This window comes from Somniosus microcephalus, chromosome 11 (genome assembly GCF_052327205.1).
Source record: "Somniosus microcephalus isolate GS21.2 chromosome 11, FLI_Smic_1.0, whole genome shotgun sequence".
Taxonomy (NCBI): Eukaryota; Metazoa; Chordata; class Chondrichthyes; order Squaliformes; family Somniosidae; genus Somniosus; species Somniosus microcephalus.
In genome coordinates this window covers 65,973,125-65,988,870 of record NC_140997.1, presented here as the reverse complement: position 1 = coordinate 65,988,870, position 15,746 = coordinate 65,973,125, and the positions used below count along the sequence as shown (strand labels likewise).

At 42.8% G+C, this 15,746-nt stretch overlaps 1 protein-coding gene across 3 annotated transcripts in view; it reads left to right on the top strand.

Moving 5' to 3' along the window:
* The window catches only part of smg1 (SMG1 nonsense mediated mRNA decay associated PI3K related kinase), a 177,176-nt gene that overhangs the window by 57,796 nt on the left and 103,634 nt on the right, over positions 1-15,746 (top strand). For all 3 annotated transcript variants that reach the window (XM_086000818.1, XM_086000817.1, XM_086000819.1), the window contains exons 15-23: positions 216-377; positions 525-643; positions 727-814; positions 947-1,048; positions 2,046-2,186; positions 2,380-2,579; positions 3,747-3,943; positions 4,104-4,268; positions 8,625-8,779. In XM_086000818.1, the coding sequence (XP_085856944.1) occupies positions 216-377; positions 525-643; positions 727-814; positions 947-1,048; positions 2,046-2,186; positions 2,380-2,579; positions 3,747-3,943; positions 4,104-4,268; positions 8,625-8,779 (1,329 nt within the window). The remainder of the gene's footprint in view (positions 1-215; positions 378-524; positions 644-726; positions 815-946; positions 1,049-2,045; positions 2,187-2,379; positions 2,580-3,746; positions 3,944-4,103; positions 4,269-8,624; positions 8,780-15,746) is intronic.

Genomic DNA, 15,746 nt, shown 5'->3' with positions numbered 1-15,746 from the left:
ACATTAAAGACTCTATAAATGTTTTAACAGTTTGAATTCAGTTGAACTATCCATTTTTCTTGGAAATTTGAGCAATCTCATGCAGTTTACTAAAATTGCTCATTCATTATTCGATTACATTTGGAAAGAATTGTGCTGTCATTTTTGATATATTTGCAAAATCCCAACCAGTTCCAAGTGGAATGGAAATTGTTCAGTTGGTTTTATGTTTGCAGGCATGACCATTTTATATCCAGCAGTCTCAGTTCATCATCGCCCTCTCTGTTTGATGGCGCTGTCATCAGTACTGTCACCATGGCAACCAAAAAACACTTTTCCATCATACTGAATCTTTTAGGAGCATTGCTCAGTAAGGATATTTTGAACCACGATGCAAGGTAAACCAGCTTTTCTGATTGCTTTTTACAAGTTGAACAAATACATTTTTGATCAGAATTATTTTCATAGTTTCTAAATACAATGTAGAATTTACAATGTACTAGGTTTCACTTTCTTTTAAAACCTATTTTTGGGTGTCTCATCAGGAAATTATTACTAACCTGGGCATTAGAAGTAACCATTTTAATGAAGAAATCGGAAACTTATGCTCCCTTGTTTGCTATCCCATCTTTTCACAAGTTCTGCAAAGGGTTGTTATCAAATGGTAAGTTATTGATTGACAGAAATCTTTTGTTCATTTTTTTTTAAACTGTTTGAACTCTTACCCTGTTTTTTTTTTTAAAACAGCTGTTCATGAAGATGCTTCTTTCTGCTTGCAAGCATGCAGCAGCCTGCAAATTGTTTCTGCTTCATTGCCAAATGACCTCTTGCGAAGGTATAATTTTGAATTTAAAAAAAAATTCTTATCCTTAGTTGCACTTTGATCTGTATGAATTCTTTCAGTACTGATTAATTAGGAGCCATATCTGAAACTCACAACTTTAATTAAGTTAGTTTTTTTAAATAGGTGTGTTGATGTGTGCCGTGTGCAACTTGTCCACTGTGGAGTTCGTGTTAGGCAGGCTTTCGGGAAACTTCTGAAGACTATTCCTCTGGATGTTGCTTTAAGGTATGAATGACTTTAAAAGAAAATGTTTTAAGCATCCCTTTTAATTATTGATTTGAATCGAGTTATCTATTTGTTGATCTAAAGGTAATTGCACTAGTTAATCCGTGAGTCGTTAAACTAAATATCTATGAGCTGGATAATCCAGAAATGTTGCATTCTGAATTGAATCAGCAAAATACCATTCAGTAAATTGTCATTGTTTGCTGCTTATTCAGCTGATTTGCTGCCATTCACACTTAGCATTTTGCACCTTCCAGCATTATAGCTGAAAGCCTGTACTTCTGCTGTTTTAACAAACTGGTAAGAGTTCGATCCAACCAACAATAAAAAAAAAAATTGGCAAAAAAAGCTTCCACTGGACATTCTAGTTTGTTTGAAGTATTGGTAGGTAGGATGTGCATTGTTGAATGTAACCAATATGCCATAACTCAGGTTATGTTGATAAACTAGTAAACAACTTTTGTAATTTTTGCATTCTAACATATTGGTGTTAAACTGGCCAATTCTGAATCCAGTTTCTCAATCCCTGATGTTTTGCTTCAGCCTACTTAACTCTGCTCCGGTCCAAGTTTGTTCCAGATGGTTGGGGAAAAATCATTGCAGGAACAAAATGGAACTTGGGCAGAGCAGAGGGCTGGGAAACCAGCAAAAACCTACTTGTTTACTACAGTAGTCATGGTTTTTTAGATTGTCATGTATTTCCTTAATGGGGCTGAATAAAGGTGCTTTAATTTGAGTTATATCTCCAATCATAAATTGGAAACAGTTTGAGACTACTTAAACTGACATCAGGAAAGGAATTGTTCATTTTTAAAGACATTACAATGAAGGTTCTAAGTGTATAATCCTGGATGTTGTTAAATACAGGAACAGTTCATTTCTTTGACAATAAAGGTAGACTCTACTCCATGCAGTTTTTAATGAAAATTGTACTTTATGCATGATGGGTAAATGATAGGATACTGGTTGTAAAATTTAATGTAATTTTTCTTTACAGTAACAACAATCACACAGAGGTACAAGGGATCTCATTGGCCATAAGTAGTCATATGAGTAAAGCTCCAAGTAACACATTTCATCCTCAGGACTTCTCTGATCTTATTAGTTTCATTTTGTATGGAAGCTGTCACAGAATTGGGTAAAGTTTTAATTTTATTTTCAAATTCCATCTATAATCTAAATATGCTAGTTTTTTTTGTAACATTTGTTATGTATAAGTCTCAATTGGCACATTACTTCGAACACACATACAAATGTTCCTGATTGTCTCCAAAAATGTACTGGATTAATATTCTGTAAAACTGGTGTAAGCTTTTCTGTACTTCTTTCAGCAAAGATCATTGGCTGGAGAGACTGTTTCACAGCTGTCAGAGATTGGACAAATGCGATCAGTCGTCTATTCCTCGAAACCTGTTGAAGACTGAGGCTGTGTTATGGCAATGGGCTGTGTGGGAAGCAGCACAATTTACAGTGCTTTCGAAGCTACGGACACCATTGGGTAGGGCACAAGATACATTCCAGACAATTGAAGGTAATTGGATCAGTGTGTAGTAGTATGGTATTATTTTGCAGTGTCGCAATGCAAATATTATATGAAGGAAATCCATTATCTTGATAGTGTTAGCGGAAATTGCGGTCGGAGGCTTGCCGCTGACCTACACCTCCGAACCGCGGAAGAAATCATACGAACTTAACCTGGTGTATCTGGAGCTTCGGACTCTTGGGCCTGCAGGCGTACGCCTGCGTAAAGGCCCAGGGGCGCATGCGGTTCGCAAGCGCCCCTGGGATCACGTGGGCCAGGCCAACCAATCAAAAAGGGGATTCCTATGATGCTTATGAGGATTCCATTTACATACCGAATCCCCATAAGCAGAATAGAAATCCCCAAATAAATAAAATTTCACACCCCTTAATAAATAAAAATAAATTATCATGTTCAAAATTAATTAAAAGACCCTTTAATTAAGCTTTTAAAATAAAAATTTGCATTAAAAAAAAATAATAAATTCAAACATTTTAAAACGGGCCAAAATTTACCTAAACTAATTTTAAATGTATGTGAATGTTTGTTTAAATCATTAAAAAAATTATTTTAACATTTATTTTAACCGTTACACTGGTAAAAGAAGGCCTTATGCCTGCTTTTACCAGGCGTAAGTGTTTCATGGGCATTCGCTGGGCAAATAGCCCAACTCTGCGCCAGGGAAAGTGATTTTGTAGCGGATGCGGTGGATCTGTCCAAGTGAAACTTGACATCGCAAGTTCTGGGTTTTCACGCATGCAGAAACCCGGAACTTGAGGGGCCGTTATAAATGTCAACATGTAACTACAGTGCCAGCTATGCTTGTAGGTGGCGCTATGATAGGATTTTTCTATGTTAAGTGTCATGTAACATTAGCTGGTTAAACACCTACAACACAGTTCTTTGAGAGTTAATACCAAGAAAAGTTTGAGGTTGCATGCAGTTAGAGGCTCTGCCTGCAAGTATTACCAAATGAGAATCTAATTTATGTTGCTCTGCGTGAACTTTAGATGCATTTATACAATCCTAGAACGTTACAGCACAGACATGGGTCATCCGGCACATCGGGTCTGTCAGTGTTGAGTTCACTTCTTTAAAATTGTTAAGAAATGACAGCAACATCTAGTGGTTGTATATTACTAATAATGGGCTCTTGACTCTCTCTCAAAATTCCAGGTATTATTAGGAGTCTGGCTGCTCATACTTTGAACCCTGATCACGACATAAGCCAGTGGACAGCTGCTGACAATGATGATGGACATACTAGCAACCAGCTGAGGCTTATTCTTCTACTTCAGTTTTTGGAAAACCTTGAAAAGTTGATGTACAATGCATATGAAGGATGTGCTAATGCACTTATGGCACCACCGAAGGTTAATATCAAATTTTTAGGCTAAGTTTTAAGTGCATTTGTATGGACTGCTTAAGTGACTTAGATTTGCAGAAAACAATAATATACATATATACTTTGCATTGCATTATTGACATTCATTGTTGAGATTTTAGCTGTGTATGATTTATCGTACATTGCAGGTTATTAGGACATTTTTCTACACAAATCGTCAGACATGTCAGGACTGGTTAACACGGATTCGAGTCGCTATAATGCGGGTTGGCTTGTTGGCTGGGCAGCCAGCTGTGACAGTCAGGCACGGATTTGATTTGCTTACAGAGATGAAGAACAGCAGTGCAGCTCAGGTATGTAAAAATGTCTCGGGAATGTTAAAATGATCAAGAAGCTACCCATAAAGTGGTTTGTTCTGACATTAAGATATGTAGTTTCAGGGCAACTCAAAATGTGAACACTTGGACCAATTTTTTTCTTCCCTCCCTCGGACAATCCTGGTGGGTTCAATCTAGCAGCCAAAAAGAAATCCGAAACACCACCTATGAAGAGTTTAATCTTAAAGGATGGGATTGGAATAGTAGTCCTCGCAATGATTGGCTTTAGGGGACGGGCCAAGAAAACAGCTAAACATCTCGACCATGCTCCAGAGCCCGGATATTACATGAACAGCAGGGATCCACCGATCATGCTTCTTAAAAGTGACCGTGACCTTTTAAAAATGGTCATCACATTACAAAAGTGTGCAGTAGGCAAAAACCGCTGATTAGGTAAAATAACCACTGTTCAATTAATACTGATAGACTTAAATATCCTACTGATAAAATGGAAAGCAATGAAAAACCGCTTCCATTCACTGGGAGGGTAGGAACAGCTACCAATCAGCAATATGCAAGGATCACAATGGCTTGTTTTATTATGATGAAACCAGCAATCAACAGACCAGTCTCATTACTAAAACATTTTTTTCAAATTGCTTATGGTTTTTCCTTCCTCACTTGGGTCTATATATGCAACTATAAATAACAGGCATCCAAAAAGTTATATTCACCCTTTTCACATGGAGCTAATGGCCCATAAATTCGGGTCAAGGGCTTCCCGCGGGTGTAAGCCCGCGGGTGTAAGCCCCCGACCTGCACTTAACTTGCGCGCCGGCCGTTGAGCTGTGGGCCCCCGTGGAATTCCGATTCTGGGCCTGCTCCAACTGCCGGCACGCAGTGCTTGTGTATCCCAGGGGCGCAGTTAGTTCGATGCATCCCCTGGGATCACGTGGGCCATGGGGAGCCAATCTGAGCAGGGAATGCTTCATTCATAAGTTTGACAAGAAGGGCTATCAAACTTATAAATGCTACAAGCCCCAAAACACCACTAAATCTTCAAATAATTTTTTTTTTTAAATCACATTTTTTAAATCATATATATAAAGCGATGCTTCTGTCCTGTCTCTCTATCTGTCTGTCATCGCGTGTGCGTCTGGGCGGCTATGCGCTCGAAAGTTACAGGGCGTACCTACGCGTGCGTTACGTCGAAAGAAAGCTTACCTTTCCAAAACGGTCTAAAGCGTATTTACGTTTCGGCCGGGCTAAAATCGCGCCCGCGGTATCCGAAAAACCTTCAACATTCCGCTCATTAGCATCTCATTATCTGCTCATTAGCGACAGTGTGACCTCGGTCGACCAATCGTACGCCGGCTTGCTGCCGCGTGCGGCTGGGCCCTCCTACGGTCGAGTGACTGGACGATTGACCAATCCTACGCTTTGGTCACCTGACGGTCGACCAATCGGTGCGTGTGTGGGCGGGCCTTATCGTTCTGAACCGAGGTGAGTAGCCGCCATCTTGCTTCCATTCTTTTTCCTGCTTTCTGCGTCTTTCTTTTCAAATATACATTTCTAGCAAAATAAAATTGAATTTATTAAATTGTTTTAAAAAAAAATCACTCATTTGTAAATATTTTCTCTAACCTGAAGATTCTTTTTCCTACCTTTTCCCGTTTTTTTTTTTTAGGCCTGAAAGCCTGGGCCTTTCTTGCCCAGCCAGGCCCGAGCTAGGGAATTGGGCTTCTGCTAAGCTCCTCACCCGCCCGCCCCCCCCCCCCCCGTGTCACGTTACCCGGGGCAACGGCGTCAGCCACGAGGGTCAGGGTGCGCGCGCAGCAGGAGCAGGTGAGACGCGGCGTCTCTCTCTATTCCGCGCTCGGCTCGGGCGGGGCTCTCGAGAATGCGGATCTCGGCCTTGGTGAGCGGGGCTCTCGGAGTGCGGGGCGGCTGGGGCTTGGAGAGCGGGGCTGTCGGCCGGGGGGGGCAGGGCGGCTGGGGCTTCGAGAGCGGGGCTCTCGGGTGTGCGGGGCGGCGCGACAGGGTTACCCCGGCAACCGGTCGTGGCCGTCTCTCAGCCTCAAGCCCTCCCTCAGCCTCAAGCCCTCCCTCCCCCCTCCTCCCCTCTGCCCCTCCTCCCCTCCCCCTCTCCCCTCCCCCTCTCCCCTCCCCCTCTCCCCTCCCCCTCTCCCCTCCCCCTCTCCCCTCCCCCTCTCCCCTCCCCCTCTCCCCTCCCCCTCTCCCCTCCCCCTCTCCCCTCCCCCTCTCCCCTCCCCCTCTCCCCTCCCCCTCTCCCCTCCCCCTCTCCCCTCTCCCCTCTCCCCTCTCCCCCTCTCCCCTCCCCCTCTCCCCTCCCCCTCTCCCCTCCCCCTCTCCCCTCCCCCTCTCCCCTCCCCCTCTCCCCTCCCCCTCTCCCCTCCCCCTCTCCCCTCCCCCTCTCCCCTCCCCCTCTCCCCTCCCCCTCTCCCCTCCCCCTCTCCCCTCCCCCTCTCCCCTCCCCCTCTCCCCTCCCCCTCTCCCCTCCCCCTCTCCCCTCCCCCTCTCCCCTCCCCCTCTCCCCTCCCCCTCTCCCCTCCCCCTCTCCCCTCTCCCCTCCCCCCTCCCCCCTCTCCCCTCTCCCCTCTCCCCTCTCCTCTCCCCTCCCCCCTCTACCCTCTACCCTCCCCCTGCTCTCTCTTCTCCTCCCCCCCGGTCGCTCGCTCTCTCTTCCAACAACAACATGCCCTCGAAAAAGCCTCGGCACCGCCGGGCACTTCAGCTAGTAAACTATAAATTACATGAAATAACTATTTTAAACAATTTAAATTTTTGAAAAAATAATTTTATTTTCTAACGGGGCTAAAAATAAACTTACCTTTCTTTAAAGTATTTAAAAATAATAAACCTGTGGGGGAAAATGTTTTAATTTTAATTAGTTCGCCACTTACCTTGTAAAAAGCAGGCCTTGCGACTGCTTTTTACATGTCTAACTTCTGGAGACTTACCTTCCCGGGAAAACCTGCAAAAAAAACACAAGTTCGATGGGCACGAGCAGCCTCTCCTGCGCACGCGTTCGAACTCTGAACCCCTTCTTTCAGGGGAACGGAAGTGCCAGTTTCCCGCGTATGCACAGTGCATGCAGGAAACCGGCACTTCCATTGGGCTTACGGGTGAATACCCCGTGCGTACTCGCCCGTGAAGACCCGAATTTCTGGGCCATAATATACAGAGTGCACCATAATTACCCATGTCACATGAAACCAGGTAGATAGTTTACAAATAACTGTGAGGTGAGTAGCTGGTTGAGGGGAGGGGGATGCCAGAAACCTCCCCCTCCCCTACCCACTGTTTTCATACTGTTTAAGCCATTGAATGGGCTGATGGTCAGCAAGTTAAGCATAGCGTCTGTGGAGAGAAGTAACAAGTTAACATTTCAGCCATAACCCTTCATCGGAACCCTGATGAAGAGTTAGGCGTGAATTGCTTTTTTTTTTCTCCACAGATTGTCAGATTGGTTGAGTGTTTAACATTTTTTGTTATTGTTTCAAATTTCCAGCATCTGCAGTATTTTGTTTATTATTTTAAATGGGCTAATGCTGTTTAGGGAGGTTTTTTGTCTTGCTCAGGGAAAGGGTGGGGGCTTTTCTGTCCACTGGGGTTGGGTGCTTCGATGCTAGGCAGAATCAGTCAGCCATGCAAATAACTACCTCGACAAGGTGTTGGTAGTTAGAAACTGTATGGTGGGAAAAGCCTCCCAGGAGCAGCACTGTGCTGAAAACGGCTTCAGCAAGAAACTAGAAATCCACTGATAAGTAACAGTTGAAAGAAGAAAAAAATAGCTGAGTAAAAGGAAGAAGGTTTGAAGCAGGGGATGGAAGAATGCACAGTTAAGTGTTTGGCTCTTCAATACTGCAAGTCTTTGTAGGATGAAGAACAAAATAATTGAGTGCAAATAATGGGTTTTGGGCAGAGAAAAAGTTGCATCTTAAGGTTTTGTAAGGTGCTAGGTATTATATTACAAATGTACCTTAGGAGATAAAAATATGAAATGACCCATCAGTCACCTAACATTACTTCAGTAAATTCACTGTTGTTTAGCACAGTTCCATGGTAGCCTAAATATCAAACTGAAATGCAAGTCTTGGGCTGCCTATAACTAATACCATTTGAGATCTATTCTTTGAATGATTCAATTAACTTGAGTATATACTCATCAGAGTGAATTGCTTTCTTTTTTCATTAGCTGAAATGATTCACTGGCCAAAAAAAAGTTAAACCAAATCTGATTTTTATAGTGTATTCAACTTCATTTTCAAAAAGCTAAGTATATCAGATAATTTTCTCTCATTAATTTCTGCTGCTAATGGCATGTCGTGTACAGTTTTTTAAAATAACCATTTTGACTGTATTTATCAGGGAAATGAAATTGAGGTGACAGTTATGATGATTGTTGAAGCACTGTGTGAACTGAATTGTCCTGAAGCTATACAGGGAATGGCTGTCTGGTCTTCCGCAGTCCTTGCAAAGAGTCTTTTGTGGATAAACTCTGTGGCACAGCAAGCCGAAGGAAGGTATGAATTGTGTGGTTTGTAAATTAAAGTATGTTTTAAATTTACAAAATATAGCTAGGTCATCCTTCATTAACATGATCATAGCCTCCAGGCCAGATGCTGGAAGATGCACTCTTGCTGCTGTGTCAACTGTAGAATCTACATCTACAAATAAAATTGAATGTACTATTTGCTTTTAAAATGATGAATTTAGAGTACATCAGTAGATATACAGATGAGCAAATTATTTGGGAAATTTCAAAGGCGTGTAACCAAAATAGAGTAGTAATATTAGACTTTAACTACCCTAATATAGACTGGGGAGAAACATAGTGCTAAAGGTAGGGAAGGAGAGGAATTTTTGATGTGTACAGGAGAACTTTCTTGATCAATGTCTCCAGTCCATCAAGGAAGGAAGCAGTGTTGCATCTGGTTCTGGGAAATGAAGTAGAGCAAGTGGAGTGTGTTACAGTCGATCATCATCTAGCTAACAGTGACCACAACATAATTCGGTTTAGAGTAATTATGGAAAGAGACCAGAAAATATCGGAGGTAAAAATGCTCAACTGGGGAAGATCTCATTTCAGAGACTTAAGGGACCTAGCACAGGTAGATTGGAAAAGGTGATTGCAGGGTAAAGCACTAATGGAGCAATAGAGGACATTCAGGGAAGAGATAGTTCGGGTGCAAACTAGGCATATTCCATTGAAGGGAAGAGGTAGAGCATCCAAAGCTAATGTGTCCTGGAAGACCGAGAAAATAAAAGTTAAAATAAAACAGAAAAAGGAGGCTTATGATAAATGTTAGGAGCAAGATTCAGTTAATAACCAGGAAGATTATGGAATGTATGGGAAGGAATTGAAAAAGTTAATATGGGAGGCAGAGAGGTTATGAAAAAAGATTAGCAGACATTAAATTGAATCCTAATATATTTTATAAACATATAAAGTGTAAGCAGTTAGCTAGGGAAAAAGTTGAGCCAATTAAGGACCCAAAGGGAAATCTTCATGTAGAGGCAGAGGACATGGCTAAAATTTAAATGAGCACTTTGCGTCTGTCTTCACAAAGGAAGTGGATGATGTGAAGGTTACACTGAGAGGGAGGTTATGGACCGGATAGTAATGGTTAGAGAAGATGTACTTAAAAGATTAGCATTACTGAATGTTGGTTAGTCACCTGATCTGGATGGCATGCATCCTGGGTTGCTGAAAGAAGCAATGGTACAAATAGGGGCATTGGTCACAATCTTTCAATCCTCATCAATCCTCATTGGATACCGGAGTAATGCCGGAGGACTGGAGGGTTGCTGATGTTATACCACTATTAAAGAAAGGAGAGAGGGATAAACCAGGAAACTACAGGTCAGTCAACCTAAAATTAGTGGTGGGGAAGTTATTGGAAACCATTATCAGGGACAAAATAAACTTTCATTTGGAAAGGCATGGGTTAATCGAGGAGAGCCAGCATGGATTTGCTAAAGGCAAATCCTGTCTGACTAACTTGATTGTGTTCTTTGAGATAACTGAGAAGGTTGATCAAGGTAGTGTAGTAGATGTTGTATGTATGGACTTTTGAAAGGCATTTGACAAAGTGCCACAGAGGAGGCTTGCTAAGAAGGTGGAAGCCCATGGAATTAAGGGGAAAGTGGTGGTATGGATGTGGAATTTCAGACTGGGAGGTGGCTTGCAGTGGTATTCCCCAAGGGTCAGTTTTGGGTTCATTACTCTTTTTTCAATTTTTTTTATAAATGACCTAAACTTTGGTGTAGGGAGCAGTATTATAAACTTTGCAGATGATACGAAACTTGGCAAAGTAGTAGATAGTGATCAGGATAGTTGTAGACTTCAAAATGACAGACAGGATGGTGAAATGGGCAGAAGCATAAGAACATAAGAAATAGGAGCAGGAGTAGGCCAATCGGCCCCTCGAGCCTGCTCCGCCATTCAGTAAGATCATGGCTGATCTGATCCTAACCGCCAATCTACGATCACAGAACCATCTCCTGAATCTAACAGAATTAGACACACGAAATAGGAGCAGGATCAGGCTACACGGCCCCTGGGCCCGCTCCGCTACCCACGGGGCCATGTCCGATCCGAACCTAGACTCATGTCCAAATTCCTGCCCGCTCCCCGTAACCCTTAATTCCCTTTACTTCTAGGAAACTCTATTTCTGTTTTAAATTTATGTAATGATGTAGCTTCTACAGCTTTTTGGGGCAGCATATTCCATGGACCTACCACCCTCTGAGTGAAGTAGTTCCTCCTCATCTCAGTTTTGAAAGAGCAGCCCCTTATTCTAAGACTATGCCCCCTAGTTCTAGTTTCACCCATCATCGGGAACATCCTCCCTGCATCCACCCGATCCAACCCCTTCACAATCTTATATGTTTCAATAAGATCGCCTCTCATTCTTCTGAACTCCAATGAGTAGAGTCCCAATCTACTCAACCTCTCCTCATATGTCCATCCCCTCATCCCCGGGATTAACCGAGTGAACCTTCTTTGTACTGACTCGAGAGCAAGTATGTCTTCTAAAGTATGGACACCAAAACTGTATGCAGTATTCCAGGTGCGGTCTCACCAATACCTTGTACAACTGAAGCAATACCTCCCTATTTTTATATTCTATCCCCCTAGCAATGAAAGCCAACATTCCATTGGCCTTCTTAATCACTTGCTGCACCTGCATACTAACCTTTTGAGTTTCGTGCCCCAGGACCCCCAGATCCCTTTGTACTTCAGTACTTTCCAGTTTCTTGCCATTAAGATAATAACTTGCTCTTCGATTTTTCCTGCCAAAGTGCATAACCTCACACTTTCCAGTATTGTATTCCATCTGCCAAATCTCTGCCCACTTACTTAGCCTGTCTATGTCCCTTTGCAGGTTTTTTATGTCCTCCTCACACTACTTTCCCTCCCATCTTAGTATCATCTGCAAACTTTGATATGTTACACTCGGACCCCTCCTCCAAATCGTTAATATAGATTGTAAAGAGTTGGGGACCCAGCACTGACCCCTGCGGAACACCACTAGTTACTGATTGCCAGTCTGAGAATGAACCATTTATCCCAACTCTCTGCCTTCTGTTAGATAGCCAATCCTCTATCCATGCCAGAATATTACCCCCACTCCCGTGATTTTTTATCTTAAGCAATAATCTTTTGTGTGGCACCTTGTCAAATGCCTTTTGGAAGTCTAAATACACTACGTCCACTGGTTCCCCTTTATCCACCCTATATGTTACTTCCTCAAAGAACTCCAGCAAATTTGTCAAACATGACTTCCCCTTCATAAAACCATGCTGACTTTATCCTATTAAATTATGATTATCCAGATGTCCTGTTACTGTCTCCTTAATAATGGACTCCAAAATTTTACCTACCACAGATGTTAGGCTAACCAGTCTATAGTTTCCAGCCTTCTGTCTACTGCCCTTTTCAAATAAGGGTGTTACATTCGCAGTTTTCCAGTCTGCCGGGACCTTTGCTGAGTCCAGGGAGTTTTGGAAGATTATTACCAATGCATCCACAATCCCTACCGCCACTTCCCTCAAGACCCTAGGATGTAAGCCATCAGGTCCAGGTGATTTATCCGCCTTGAGTCCCATTATTTTACCGAGTACCACTTCCTTAGTGATTTTGATCGTGTTTAGCTCCTCCCCCCCCCCCCATAGCCCCCTGTTTGTCCAGTGTTGGGATATTCTTAGTGTCCTCTACTGTAAAGACTGATGCAAAAACACTGAACGAATATTTTGTCATCTCCATATTTCCCACCATTAATTTCCCGGTCTCATCCTCTAAGGGACCAACATTTACTTTAGCCACCCTTTTTCTTTTTATATAACTATATAAACTCTTACTATCTGTTTTTATATTTTTTGCTCATTTACTTTCATAATCTATCTTCCCTTTCTTAATCAATCTTTTTGTTATTTTTTGCTGTCTTTTAAAGTTTCCCCAATCCTCTATCCTCCCACTAGATTTGGCTACCTTATATGCCCTTGTTTTTAGTCGAATACTTCCTTAATTTCTTTACTTAGCCACGGATGCTGTCTTTTCTTTTACACCCTTTTCTTCTCAGTGGAATATATATTTTTTGGAAGTTGTAAAATAACTCCTTAAATGTACACCACTGATCATGTATCGTCTTACCCTTTAATCTATTTTCCCAATCCACTCTACTCAATTCTGCTCTCATACCTTCATAGTCTTCTTTATTCAAGCTTAGCACGCTTGTTTGAGATCCAACCTTCTCACCCTCTAATTGAATATGGAATTCAACCATGTTATGGTCACTCATTCCAAGGGGATCCTTTACTAGGACATTTTTAATTAATCCTGTCTCGTTACACAGGACCAGATCTAAGGTTGCTTGCCCCCTGGTCGGTTCAGTTACATACTGCTCAAGAAACCCAACCCTAATACACTCAATGAACTCATCCTCAAGGCAGCCCTGCCCAATTTGATTTGTCCAATTAATATGATAGTTAAAATCCCCCATAATTATAAATGTTCCCTTATTACAAGCCTCAACTATTTCCTGATTGATACTCCGTCCAACAGAGTTGCAACTGTTCGGAGGCCTATAGACTACGCCCACTAGTGTTTTTTCCCCCTTATTATTCCTTGCCTCCACCCAAACTGTTTCATTATCCTGATCTTTTGACCCAATATCATTTCTCTGTATTAGTGATTCCTTCCTTTATTAACATAGCCACCCCACCTCCCCTTCCTTCCTGCCTGTCCTTCCTGATCGTTAAATAACCTGGTATGTTTAATTCCCAGGCATTGTCACCCTGCAGCCATGTTTCTGTAATGGCCACAAGATCATACCCATATGTAGTTATTTGTGCCATTAACTCGTCTATTTTGTTACGAATGCTACGTGCATTCAGATAGAGAACTTTCAAAGATGTTTTGTGACACTTAGTTCCTGCTTTTGCCCTTTTTATTACTTTACCTTTTACTCCATACCTTCTGCCCCTTCCTGACATGCTCTGGTTTTTAATTTCCCCACTGCTACCTAAGTCTATGACCTTCTCTGTTGTCATTTTTATTATTTGCTCTCTAGGAACCTCCCCCCCACTAGTTAGTTTAAAGCCCTCTCTACAGCCCTAGTTATATGATCCGCCAGGGCTCTAGTCCCAGCACTGGCCAAGTGAAGCCCGTCCCAACGGAACAGCTCCCTCCTGCCCCAGTACTGGTGCCAGTGTCCCAGGAAGCAAAATCCATTTCTCCCACACCAGTCTTTGAGCCATGCATTCAACTCTCTAATTTTATTTGTCCTAGCCAAATTCGCTTGTGGCTCAGGTAATAATCCAGAGATTATTACCCTTGAGGTTCTGTTTTTTAATTTGACCCCTAGCTGCTCATACTCCTTTAACAGAACCGGCTTCCTAGTCCTATCTACATCGTTTATACCAACATGGACCACGACAACTGGATCCACCCCCTCCCACTGCAAGTTTCTTTCCAGCCCAGAGGAGATGTCCTTAACCCTGGCACCGGGTAGGCAACACAGCCTTCGGGACTCTCGCTCTCGGCTGCAGAGAACTCTATCTAACCCCTGGTAATACTATCCCCTACCACTACAACATTTCTATTTACTCCCCCTTCTTGAATGGCCCCCCGTTCCACGGTGCTGTGGCCAGGTTGCTCATCCTCCCTGCAGTCCCTGCTCCTGTCCCCACAGGGAGTAAGAACCTCGAACCTGTTGGACAAGAGCAAGGGCTGCGGCTCCTCCAGCTCTACCTCCTGGATCTCCGTACCTGCCTCACTCGTAGTCACACCGTCCTGTCCCTGACCATGGGCTACATCTGAATTAATTAACTTAGGTGTGACCACCTCCTGATAGAGTCCAGGTACTTCTCCCCCTCCCTGATGTGTCGCAGAGTCCAGGTACTTCTCCCCCTCCCTGATGTGTCGCAGTGTCTGAAGCTCAGACTCCAGCTCATCAACACGGAGCTGGAGTTCCTGTAGCAGCAGACACTTGTCACAGACGTAATCACTGAGCCTCAATGGGGTTCACCGGCTCCCACATCTCGCAACAGTAACACATCACCTGCTCCATTCTATGTAATTAATTAAATTTTTTATTGTTAGTTATGGACACCCTCTGCCCGATTTTAGATGCTAGTATCCCCTTTTAATTAAGTGGATTTAAATTAAATCAATCCCTCTAGTTACACCAGTTAAATGGTTTACCAACAGTCACTCTGCACCAGAAAGGCCTTATTAACTACAACCCACAGAGTTAAAGTTTGAAAAGAGCACCTAACACCCCACTTACCCAAACTCTCAGCACTCTTTGATGACTCGCACTCAGTGCTTGCTCGCACTAGGACTGGTCTTTTTATACTGTTTGTTTGTTTACAGCCAAATGAGTCACCCCTGCTGATTGGTTAGAAAACTGGTTTCCACTGCCTGCTGTGCCAATTTACTCCTACTGCAGTGTAACCTTGTTTTACTCTTCTTAAATCAACAGAATCCCAAATATTTAACTTTTCCCCTTTACTTAAACTGCTTAAGTAATCTTATCAAGAATGATTTAAAGAGAAATAACAATTAAAGAACTCTCACACTTACCCAAACTCACAGCACTCTTTGATGACTCGCACTCTGGCGATTTTGCAGAGTGTAAATGAGCAGAGACACCTTGGTGCCCATATACACAAATCCTTAAAGGTGGCCGGGCAAGTTGATAAGGTGCTTAAAAAAGCACGTGGGTTTATAAATAGAGGCATAGAATACAAAAGCAAAGAGATCATGCTAGAACTTTATAAATCACTGGTTAGGCCTCAGCTGGAGTATTGTGGACAATTCTGGGCACCACACTTCAGGGAAGATGTAAAGGCCTTCGAAAGGGTACAGAGGAAGTTTACCAGAATGTGACCAGGGATGAGGGACTTCAGTTATAAGGAGAGGTTGGAAAAGTTAGGGCTGTTCTCCTTGGAACAGAGGTTAAGAGGTGACCTAGTAGAGGTTTT